Genomic DNA, 12,655 nt, shown 5'->3' with positions numbered 1-12,655 from the left:
TTCAGGTATCATTCCTGGTGGCATGAACTCAGGTCAGCCACATTCAAGGCAAGCACCTTAATCCCTGTACTGTCAGATAGACACCTTCCCTCCCTCCCTCCTCCCTCCTTCTCTCCCTCCTTCCCTCCCTCCCTTCCTTCCTTCCTTCCTTCCTTCCTTCCTTCCTTCCTTCTTCTTTCTTCCCCTCCCCTCCCCTTCCCTCCCCTTCCCTTCCCTCCCTTTCCCTTTCCCTTCCCTCCCCTCTCCTCCCCTCCCCTCCCCTCCCTCTCCCCTCCCCTCCCCTCCCTCTCCCCCTCCCCTCCCCTCCCCTCCCCTCCCTTCCCTTCCCTTCTTTTTCTGGGAAGTAAAATAGTATTATTGAGGGAAGACACTAATTCTCAGGAGAAGGTCAAAGAAAGAGAAGGTAAAGGTAAAGGCCCTCCCGTTGATCGTCGATTTGCTCGAGCGGGCCCAGTAACGTCTCCATTGGAGACTTTGCTGTTACTGTGTCTGGCATATCGAATACTCTCGGTAGCTTGCCGGGCTCTCCAAGAGGGGCAGAGGAATCGAACTCGGGTCGGCCATGTTGGCTGCGTGCAAGGCAAACGCCCTACCCGCTGTGCTATCGCTCCAGCCCAGCACAGTGGGTAGGGCGTTTGCCTTGCACGCAGCCAACATGGCCGACAAAGAGAAAGAGAATTAAAACCAAAAGTAAAGGAAATTGTTGCTCTAATGAAGGACATAAGCTACCCCAGGGTTCAGTGCTATAAAGCAGGAGAGACGCAGCATAGCCTTGGGTGAAATATGCCAAGTAAAGAAGGGCTGGAGAGCTAGTACCGGAGAGAGAGCCCTGCATGTGGCCACATGGCCGTGGCCCTGATTCGAATTCCCACATATGGTCCCCAAGCACCACCATGTGTGGCTCAAAGTGAGCAAAAAAAGGGAAAGTTGTGCATCCTGATACCACAGGCACTAGACTGTGGAGAACTCCAGTCTGATTTCTTTGCCTTTGTACTTTTAGTTCTTTTACTCAAAGTTAGAATATTAACCATGGATGGGGCATTTGGAAAATTCCTTCCAGGCCAGACCTTGTCCCTCTTCCGTTGCGTCAGTTTCTCTCTAGTCATTCTGACTCCAGACTTCAGAGCCACCTTTGACTCATGTTTCTCTCTTCCTAGATCCAGTTGGGTGTCTCATGCCTATTGCCCACATCATTTCTCACTGTCACCACCCTTGTCCCAGTCCTCACATAACTGCATTGTGGCAGCTGCTTCTCAACTTGTCCCACTGCTCCCAGCCTCAGCCTGTGGGGCCACCACCCCAGTAATCCTCTGAAATCACCTGTCCTGGCACACTCTGGTAGCCTTACCTCTAATTAGTCCCCTCCCTGTCCCCTTACCTAGATTATGCCCCATTCCTTCCCATTCTGGCTCCACTGCATTCAAGAAATCATCACTGGGCTTTTCACATGTAATAAGTACTGCTCTAGATGCTGGGGTCCAGCCGTGAATATCACGGCAAAAATTCTGGCCTTTATGGAGCTTAATATTCTTGTAGGGATATAAGATAATAAATACAAACATATGCCAGGTAGTTATGAGTGTTAAGAAGAATGAGATGTAATAGCATTTAGTAAAAGGGTGTTGGGGGAGGGAGATTATTTCAGGTATATCACTGTATCACTGTCACTGTCATCCTGTTGTTCATTGATTTCCTCAAGTAGGCATAAGTAACGTCTCCTTCATCCTAGCCCTGAGATTTTAGAAAGTGCCACATTTGAGGCTCTTTCAGGGTCAGGAGAATGAGACCCATCATTGTTACTGGTTTTTGGCATATTGAATACACCACGGGGAGTTTGCCAGACTCAGCCGTGCGGGCAGGATACTTTTGGTAGCCTGCCAGGTTCTCCAGAGTAAGAACTAGATAATAAGATGCCACACGGCCGCAAATGTGGCCGCGTGCTTCCGGGAGCTGGGTTTTATAGTCTCTGGGTCTTGGCTGTTGATGTGATTACATGGCGCCGGGGGGCAGTCGGTGGGTGTAACACCTACATACTGGAAGATGGGTTTCAGATATATGGTATCGGAAAACCTTTCTGAGCAGAATAGAGGAAATGAGAGAGCTAGTTTTATGGATAACTGAGGTGAAGGAGTATAGGCAAAGGCCCTGAGGTGCAAGCATGCTGGTGGGGTTGAGAACTATCATGAAGGCTTGTGTAGCTGGAAGAGAGAGAGAGAGAGAGAGAGAGAGAGAGAGAGAGAGAGAGAGAGAGAGAGAGAGAAGTCAGAGAATGAACAAAAGCCACATCAAACAGGGACATGTTGTATTAATGCCGTGGGAAGTCTGTGAGAATTTTAGCAAGTGGTGCCACAATAAAACTTATGAATCTAGGGGCCTGACAGATAGTATAGGGGATTGGGCACTTGCCTTGCACATGGTCAACCTGGGATTGATCCCTGGCATCCCATATGGTCTCCTGAGCCCACCAGGAGTGATGCTTGAGTGCAGAACCAGGAGTGATCCCTAAGCCCTAACCTCTAACTGCTGAGTGTGGTACAAAGAAAAACAACCCTCCCCGCCCTCCAAACAATAACAGCAACAAAACCCAAAACAACAACAAAAATCCCCACCAAAATCCTTATGATTCTAGAAATCCACTCTGGTTGTTATGGGAAAAACAGCCTGATGGGGCAAGGCTGGAGGCGATATGATTTATTCAGAACTGAGACAACAGAGACTGAGGGCAGTGAGCTGGGCTTCTGAAGTGCTTGCAATAGGAGGTAAGGAGATGCTCAGATTTTGACCTTGGCAACTAGGTAGGGAGGACTAAGGAGCATGGTGGGAGGGACAGGTTTGAGGAGTCAAAAATCAGTTTTTATAAATATTAAGTCTGAAATGTCTTAGTGAGACGTCGCTTAGCGAGAGATGTCAGCTAGTATTTGTTTATATCCACTTCTGCATCTAGGCTCGGGAGTTAGGTGGAGATGTGGATTTGGGAGTCTCCATCAGTGGGATGTGGTTAAGTCTTAGATTGAATAAGATCAGAGAGGATTGGAGACCAAAGGACCAAGGGCTGAGCCTGAAGATATATTTTCCATTATCTTTTTCTTCCACTCAAAACTCACATGCTTTTCAGTTCAACCTCTCTTTCTACAGAGACTTTCCTAACTACTTAACCCAGTGTGCTTCTTCCTTGTACTCCTCAAAGAGCCAAGGCCTTACAATCCTACTTCTCTATCCATCACTGTGAACATGTAAGTTACATGACCTAGTGATGGGTGCTCAGAGAAATCCTGAGGGGTTGGGCAATGTAAATCATTACATGCTATTATGTGTAGCAGACAATAACGCCTTGGCGGATAGGGAAAGGCAGCTTAGCTTGGCTTCAGCCTTAACTCACTCCCCTGTTTTGCCCTGCTGGCTGGGCATATTCTGGTCATAAGCCAGTCCTCCCCTGCCCTCCCCTCCCTTTTCTCCCCTCCCTTCCCCTCTCCTCTCCTCTCCTCTCCTCTCCTCTCCTCTCCTCTCCTCTCCTCTCCTCTCCTCTCCTCTCCTCTCCTCTCCTCCCCTCCCCTCCCCTCCCCTCCCCTCTCCTCCCTTCCTCTTCCCTCCCCTCCTCTTCCCTCCCCTCCCCTCCTTTTTCTTTTTTTGCTTTTTTGGGTCACATCCAGCGATGCACAGGGGTCACTCCTAGTTCATGCACTCAGGAATTACTCCTGGCCATGCTTGGGGGACCATATGGGACGCTGGGTGTGATCGAACCCGGGTCGGCCGCGTGCAAGGCAAATGCCCTACCTGCTGTGCTATCACTCCAGCCCTGTCCCCTTCCTTTTTTAAATTAGTATTTAAAAACTTTTTATTGAATATCAGTGAGATAGATCATTACAAAGATGTTCATGATTAAGTTTCAATCACACAATGATCCAACACACATCTCTCCACCAGTGCACATCTCCCACCACCAATGTTCCCCATCTTCCTCCCACCATCCCCCGGCCCCCCAGCCTACTTCTATGGCAGGCACTCCTCTTCTCTCTCTCTCTCTCTCTCTCTCTCTCTCTCTCTCTCTCTCTCTCTCTCTCCTTTTGTGTATTATGGTTTGCAATACAGGTACTAAGAAGTCATCGTGTTTGTTCAGGGCATTCAGTATTTTTATTGGGAAGGTAAGGCTGGAGTAGCTTTTTTTTTTTTTTTTGCTTTTCGGGTCACGCCTGGCGATGCTCAGGGGTACTTCTGGCTTTGCACTCAGGAATCACTCATCACTCCTGGCAGTGCTCAGGGGACCATATGGGACGCTGGGAATCAAACCCGGGTCGGCTGCGTGCAAGGCAAACGCCCTACCCGCTGTGCTATCACTCCAACCCCCTGGAGTAGCTTTTTTAACTGGGCCATCCTGACCCTGAGAAAGTCTGGAGATTTCCATCCCCTCCCTTCCTCTCCCTCCTTTTATTTCACTGTCACTGTCATCCTGTTGTTCATCGATTGCCTGAGCAGGCCCCAGGCCCCAGGGCTAGGATGTCTCCTTCGTCCTAGCCCTGAGCTTTTAAAGAGTGCCACATTTGAGGCTCTTTCAGGGTCAGGGGAATGAGACCCATCATTGTTACTGGTTTATGGCATATTGAATACTCCACGGGGAGTTTGCCAGACTCTGCCGTGTGGGCAGGATACTTTTGGTAGCCTGCCAGGTTCTCCAGAGTAAAAACTAGATAATAAGATGTTGCGCGGCTGTGAATGCAGCTGTGCGCTTCCAGGAGCAGTGTTTTGTAGTCTCTGGGTCTTGGCCGTTAATGGGATTACATGGTACTGGGGGCAGTTGGTGGATGTAACGCCTACATACTGGAAGGTGGGGGATCTGGGTGGAGGAGGCCCCCGTCCCAATCCGAGCAGGCTTGGAGATCTACGCCCCGGGTCCCGCACATCTGGGTTCCTCTGCCGGTTCCTTCATGCGTGAGGCTCGTCCAAACGTGTGGAGAGTGTGGGTGCTCCCCATCCCGAGCAGAGCCCCAGCAGCCGAAGACCTCCGGTTCCAGCTACAGCCATGCTTACGAACACTCTCCACACGTTCCTTTCATTTATTTATTTTTGTTTTTTGGAGGGCCACACTGGTGCTTAGGGCTTACTCTAGCTCTGCACTCAGGGATCACTCCTAGTGAGCTTGGGGGAATATCTAGGGAGCCAGGGATCAAACTCAGGCCAGTCATGTGCAAGGCAAGCACCATATACCCATCTACTATCTTGCTGACCCCTCATCCTTGGTTTTTCACCCTTCCCCTATGGTGCTCAGGGTCTACACCAGGGTTACTTCTCTTGGTGCTCAGGGACCATGGGTTCGAGGATTCAGACCTGGGGCTTCTGCATGTGAAACATATACTTTCTCCTCTGCGCACTCTCCTGGCCCTAGCTTCTATCCTGGCACCCTTCAGAGATCATCAATCTGTGTGATGATCCCAGCCCAACTTTAATCTTAGTCTAAAGACAATGACCAAATCCTAAGATGTCACTTCCTCACTCTTTCCCTGCGGTGAGCCCCAACATTGTGTTATTCCTAGGAATCTTCCACCCCACCCTATTCCTTTCCTTCCACACCCAGGATTCCCATGCAAGCTGTGCACCCCCAAAGAGCTGGTGAAGTTCCTTACTGCAATCATCTTTAACTGCTCTGCTCAACATGCTGCTGTCAACAGTGGACAGGTGAGGCTGTAGACGGTTGCTTGGGCCATGCAGATGAGCTCACCAATGGACGCGAGGCCAGTTTGTGTTGAGAACATGGGTGGGTCTGGGTTGGGAAGGGCTTATGATTATGGCTGGGGTTGGAGTAGCCACTGGGTGGAGTGAAGTATTGGTGTTAAATGATGACTGGGTTGGAGCTGGTTCAAACTCGTAATGGTGGCTTGAGTTGGTATTGTGTAGAGAGCATAACTTATGGGTTGTTCTGGTTGGGACCTGACTAGGTGGAGTATCAGTGTCTGATACGCTAGCCCAAGGCCCTTTCCTAGGGTTCCTCCTTTCTGGGACATTCTCCTTCCCTGGTGACTCACTCCACCCAGTCCTGGAATATTGGGTAGGAGTGACAAAGGGCGAGGCATGCTTTTTCCCAACTTCTAGAACTTTCTATCCTATATTCCTTCCTCTGTTTACTTTTCATCATCCCCTGACTTCCAAACTGTCATATCTGGGATGGTGGGGAACAGAATCAGGATTAGGAATGATGATAAGGGAGCTTTCCCCTTCCCAGATTGCTCAATGCTCTGTGTGTGTGTGTGTGTGTGTGTGTGTGTGTGTGTGTGTGTGTGTGTGTTGTCTCCACAGCATGACTTTGGGGCCTGGATGCCTAATGCCCCATCATCTATGAGGCAGCCCCCACCCCAGACAAAGGGGACCACCACTCTGAAGACTTATCTAGAAACTCTCCCAGAAGTGAATGTCACCTGTAACAACCTTCTCCTCTTCTGGTTGGTCAGTCAAGAGCCCAAGGACCAGGTGTGTATTAGGGGACATTTGGGGCCCTGACAGCAGGGCTCTGCTGAGAAAGATCTGGGAAATGTGGATGCTGTTTTAGGGGTCTTGAGGAGACAGCTGGCATTTATGCCACTGCCAAGGTACTTTGAAACCTTCAGCTTTTTCAGGAAATAATTGATCCAAAAAGACATAAATTAAATACCAGTTTAGTGACAGGACAGAACTTTTATCTCTATGATTTTATCAATCCATGAACCCATCCATCCATCTATTCATCAGCCATTCATCTATTCTCCCAAACATTCAACACACGTTTTCTGGTTACTTCCCTAGTGTTAACATAGCACTGGGTACTGGCATATGAAGTTTAACATTAGCAATGCACTGTCCTCCCGTTGTTCATTGCTTTTGCTCGAGTGGGTCCAGTAACGTCTCCATTGTGAGACTTGTTGTTACTGTCTTTGGCACATCGAAAACATCACAGGTAGCTTGCCATGCTTTGCCATGCAGGCGAGATACTCTCGGAAGCTTACTGGGCTCTCCAAGAAGGATGGAGGAATTGAACTTGGGTCAGCCGACCTGGCTGCGTGCAAGGCAAATTCCCTACCTGCTGTGCTATCGTTTAACATTAGGCAGATAAAATGCCTGCAATCTCTGCATAAAAAGAAGATATTCAGCTAATGCCTACGAGGTGTGAACAGATTAGGAGGGCAGAGATGTGAATCTTAAACTCCTGATGTGTAAATGGAGTTTATGGCGAGTGATGGACAAAAGGGCAGCTGGTCTATGTACCAGCCTCCTTTCTGTCCTTCCTGCCTCCAAGATCATCCCTTTTTTATCTACACAGCCACACAACTCCTGCATTTTGAGATGGAACCAGAAAGGAGGAAGATGTAGGGATGCCTTCCCGGCCTATGAGATGGTCAGTTGGAATCTGCTAGGGTTAGGGAAAATAGCCCATGCTTGCCTCCTCTGTGGGGGAAACGCAGCATTCCGTTGCAGCCTGGTGCAGGCAAAGCTTGCTTTCCAGCCCTTTGCTTTTTCTCCAGACCCACAGTCCACGTTTTTGTCTGATAACAAGATATATGACTAAGTCAGAGACTTGGCTCACTGTGCAATCTTAACTGCAATCTTTATTGACCAGTTCTATCTGGCCAGGATGGTCTGGGATTCTTGTCAGCACATAGGTATTTTAAAAAATCAGAATGAATTACAAAGTTACAACTTATTCGCATACAGTATTTGAACATCAATCTCTTCATCAGAGTCCACTTCCCTCCACCAATTCTCTAGTTTCCCTCCTGCCTCCCAGCCTGCTTTGATGTCAGGCATTTTTTCTTCTATTCATTTTTTCTCCCCCATTTTAGGCACTGTGGTTACTGATAGGGTACTGACCACTTCCACCTCATGGTGCATAGTGACCTACCCCTGTTCTCAGTAGGGTACCTTCCCTGACCACACAAACCTTCTACTAGGGATTTGTTCTCCTGTTCTTTGTTTCCATCATCTTTGGGCATTAGTTATTCCCCTCGTTTCTTTCTTTCTTTTTTTTTTTTTTGCTTTTTTGGGTCATACCCTGCGATGCGATGCACCAGGGTGACATCCTGCACTCTGGCGGTGCTTGGGGGACCATATGGGATTCTGGGAATCAAACCGTGGTTGGCCGCATTCAAGGCAAACGCCCTAACCACTGTGCTATCACTCCAGCCCCCACCCTCCTTTGTTTCTTCATATCCCCCATATGAGTGAGATCGTTCAGTGTCTATCATTCCCTCTCACAGAACATCTCTTAGTCCAATCAAAGCCAAAAGAAACAGGGAGGGTTGTCAGAGCATCCAAACTACAAATTTCCAGCCAATGTGTTTGTTGCTTCCTTAATTTAGAAGCCATTTTCGTTTTTTTTTGTTTGTTTTTAGCCCACACCCAACGGTGCTCACTGCTCACTTCTGGCTCTGTGCTCAGGAATCATTCCTGATGGGGTTTAAGAGACCTGTGTAGTGTCAGGAGTTGAACCCAATGTAGCTGTATGCAAGACAATGTTCTACCTGCTTTATTGTCTCTCTGGCTCCTACATATTGCAGTTTTTTTTTCTTTTTGGGTCACATCCAGAGATGCCCAGGGGTTACTCCTGGCTCATGCACTCAAGAATTACCCCTAGTGGTGCTCAGGGGACCATATGGGATGCTGGGAATCGAACCTGGGTCAGCCATGTGCAAGGCAAATGTCCTACCCGCTGTGCTATTGCTCCAGCCCCCTATATTACACAGTTTTGATAGTTTGATTTTAGTAAGTTGATCTTGGATTCAGCCTGTCACATTTCTATGTTTTGCTATTTACACTTTTTTTTTTTGCTGGGTGGGTGTTGGTGCAGGTAGGGCGTTTGCTTTACAGGCATGCACACGGCTGACCCATGTGGTCCCCTGAGCATCACCAGGAGTAATTCCTGAGTGCAGAGCCAGGAGTAAGCCCTGAGCTTCGTTGGGTGTGACCAAAAACAAAACCAATTTATTTTAATTAAAATTTTCTGCTCTGCAAAAGATAATGTCAAGAGAATAAAAAGACAAGCCAGAATTGTGGCGAATATATTTGTAAAAGAGATATCTGATAACAGATCACTATCTCAAATAAATGATTCTGGAAACTCGATATTAAGAAAAACAAACCTCACTTAAAAGTAGACTAAATACCTTAATAGACATCTCATGAAAGATAAATGTATGAAGGCAAATACACATATGAAAAGATACTCTCAACATCATCATGTCAGCAGGGAAATGAAAATCAAATGTTCATGAGATACAACTAAATCCAATTACAGATCCAATTAAAGTGGTCAAAAATCAGAACACTGAAAACATCAAATTCTGATGGGAAGATTCACACATAGATGAGTATGTATGGAGAATTTTATATATATATGTATATATATAATTTTAAAATTGAGGGTCCAGAGAGATAGTACAGTGGGTAGGGCTTTGCCTTGCACGTGGCTGACGACTTGGGGTTTGATCCATGGTATCTTAAATGGTCCCTCAAGCACTGCCAGGAATAATTTCTGAGTGGAGAGCCAGGAGTAACCCCTGAGCATCACTAGGTGTGGCTGCAAACAAAACCAATTTCTAAAAATAATCAAGGCACCATGATTAACAAAATTAGTCATGATTAAGTTGCAGGCATACAGTGTTCCAGTACCAATCTCTTCACCAGTGTCCACTTCCCTCCACAATGTCTTTAGTTACCCTCCCACCCACCAATCTGCCTCTCTGGCAGGCACATTTTTTTAGGCAACGTGGTTTATAGTATTGTTACTTATAGGGCTATATGTATAACACTTCATACCTTCCAGCACCCCCTCTTACTCCAGACTGGCCACTTTCTTCCACGTTGTTGCAGTGTCCTTCTCATTATTCCCGTCGCTACCCCCACCCCTACTCCACCTCACAGCCTGTGGCAAACTTCTTACTGTATTTTTTCTATTTTGATAGATACACCATAGTTTCTGAAACTAGATGTCAACATGCAAATGCCCATAAAAATGTGATTCTATGAAAAGAGTAATAAAATAAGGAAACCAGAATCATATTAATCAAGAAGAAAATTTAAAAATCACAGAAATATTAGGGATGAGAAGGGTATACAAAGCTACAAGAAGATGGAAAAAAATAGAAGTAAATACTATTTGCAATTTTACAAAGCTTTCATGATTGAGTTTCAGTCATACACTGATCCAACACCCATGCCTCCACCAGTGCACATTTTCTACCATTAATATTCCCAGTTTCCCCTACCCCATCCCAACTCTCCTCCTTCCTCTATGGTAGACAATTTCCCCCATACTCTCTCTCTAATTTTGGGGCATTATGGTTTGCAATGTAGACACTGAGAGGCTATCATGATAGAAACCATTTTGTATCTAGATGAAATAGGTGTTTCACATCGGGAAACAAACAGCCAAAACAACTCCAAAAGAGAACAAAACCATAAACAAATGGAAAAGGGAGATTCTATTAAAGCAGTAAGTAATAAGTATTCCTAAATCATTCAAATTTCTTGAAAGCATAGAAAAAGGCAGAAGCTTTCCAAATCATATGATTGGGCCACATTTTACTGTGAATCCTCATGTAAGCATTCAGCAAAGGAAGCGAAGCAGTGTGTAGGCTGGTTTTCAGTCCAGGTCCAGATATCTTCCTATAGCCTTTACATATGCCTGTTTGCTTCTCTTTAAAGTGGGATCACAAGAATACCCATCACATAGGACTGCTGTGCCATTGTGATGGTAAAGTGCTCACAAAGTTTACTATCATTGAGAAAATAAGCTTATAAATTTGTTCTAGTTAGCTACAGCAATCTTAAATATATATCCTCAGACAATAAAGACTAATAGTGAATAGTAAAATAATAATAATACACTGTCACAATGCCTAGTTTATTCTAAGAATGAAAAGAATGAAAGGTTGGTTCAATATTATGAAATCTAACAACAAAATTCATTACATCAATAAAGAAACACACCATATAATCATCTTTATATGTGCTGAAAGAGTACGTAGTGAACCTGAATGTTCATGATTAATAAAACTGTAGAATGAAACTCACTTACAGAGTTTGGATAGTAAATGTTAGGGCCGGGGATATGGCTCTTGACTTGCATGTCTAAGGTCTTGGGTTCGATTTCTGACATGGCACATGTTCCAGTCATCTCCTGGAGCAACCCTGAGCACTGCAGCTGAGGGTATTCGTGAGCATAGCCTGGTGTGCTCCCAAAACAATAACAACAATTAAACAAGAAAGGTCTCATTAAAGTCTTGAGCATTTCTCGTATTAGAACAGTTCTATCATTTAGTTAGGAGTCATGAATTGTGATGTTCAACTGATAGAGAGGTGACAGTCCTCCACTGTCACAGGATGGGTTTGTTCATTGTGTCTTTTCTTGATTGTGGTTGGCTAAACTGTGTAGTGTGAAGTGTATGGGCATGGTGATTGTGTTAACAAAAGTTCCATTATGCCAGCTGATTGAGAAGGTGCTGCAAAAGTGGTCTTGTTCAAGGGGTTGAATTTGGGAAATGGTGAAATGATAAAAGTAGAATGGAGTATATTTAACAGAGCATTTAAATTTTTAAAATTTTATTTTTATAAAGTTGTTCACAATAATTTATTAAATTCAATCTTCTAACACCAATTCCACCACTATTACAACTTTCCACCACCACCTAATCCTTCCCCAAAAGCCAGTCCTAAATAATTTATTTTGTATTGCTTTTTATAAATAATCCATTAAAAATGGTCCAAAAAAGTTTCCTTAATAAAGGAAAGTGTGTGAAGATTGTTGTATCTCGCCCTGGAGACATTAAGCCCTTAAAAAAGAGATTACTAATATGTTGTTATAGGTTTAGCTTTGCATGCTAAAATATATATGTATATATATTAATGTATTGTATGTATATATTTTAATTTTTGACTGAGATCCTTTGCCTTCTATCTTACTACCCATCAAATGTGGTGTGCTACTCTTAGTACACAGTGAAGTAGAGTATGAAATGTTGCATGGCTGTGAGTGCGGCCGCGCACTCCAGGAATTCTAAAAGTTTAAATTGGGTGATACAACTGAAGGTGACTTTGGGGTCTGGAGGCATCTATGCAGCTTGTTGCTCTCTTCTGAGATTTATTTGTGAGTCTCTGGATCATGACAGTTAAATAATCTCATATGGTGCCAGAGGCAGTTAGTGGGCGTGACGGCCAGGCACCCAGAAGAAAAGGGAAGATGGGTGAAGGTCACCATTCCCACCTCTGTGAGAGCCTGGAGATTTCGGTCACAAAAACCACATATCTGAATTTTTCACCATATTCATTCTCATGGGTGAGGCTCATCCCCAGCCTGTGGAAATCGGCCATGAGCATGGCGGTGATTGGTTTACCAGAGCATTTTTATTGATTTCTGTTGTACTATAAATGTTGTGCTCTTACAGTGCAAGACATAGTGGATCAGGCAGCCTTTGTAGGCTTTCTAGACCAACTCATCTATTTCCAGCAGCGGAAACTGAAGTACTCTGAAGTGTCAGAGTAACATACTGAGACTCGCCAGCAGAGGGAGTACTAGCCTTGGGTGGGCTGGCTCCCAGATTCCATTCTCAGCCCCCCCACCCCCCCTCCGCATTGGAGGGTTGCTCTGTCTTGGTGGCTGGAGATTGCTTTGGGGTTATGGTTTGAAGAGTTTGTG

At 45.5% G+C, this 12,655-nt stretch overlaps 1 protein-coding gene across 1 annotated transcript in view; it reads left to right on the top strand.

Annotated features, from left to right (window-relative positions):
* The window catches only part of ALOXE3 (arachidonate lipoxygenase 3), a 30,988-nt gene that overhangs the window by 17,631 nt on the left and 702 nt on the right, over nt 1-12,655 (top strand). The window contains exons 13-14 of the mRNA XM_056115015.1: nt 5,570-5,670; nt 6,289-6,459. Coding sequence (XP_055970990.1) covers nt 5,570-5,670; nt 6,289-6,459 — 272 coding nt within the window. The remainder of the gene's footprint in view (nt 1-5,569; nt 5,671-6,288; nt 6,460-12,655) is intronic.

This window comes from Sorex fumeus, unplaced genomic scaffold (assembly GCF_029834395.1).
Source record: "Sorex fumeus unplaced genomic scaffold, SorFum_2.1 ptg000028l, whole genome shotgun sequence".
Classification (NCBI taxonomy): domain Eukaryota; kingdom Metazoa; phylum Chordata; class Mammalia; order Eulipotyphla; family Soricidae; genus Sorex; species Sorex fumeus.
This window is presented reverse-complemented; position numbering and strand designations above follow the sequence as displayed.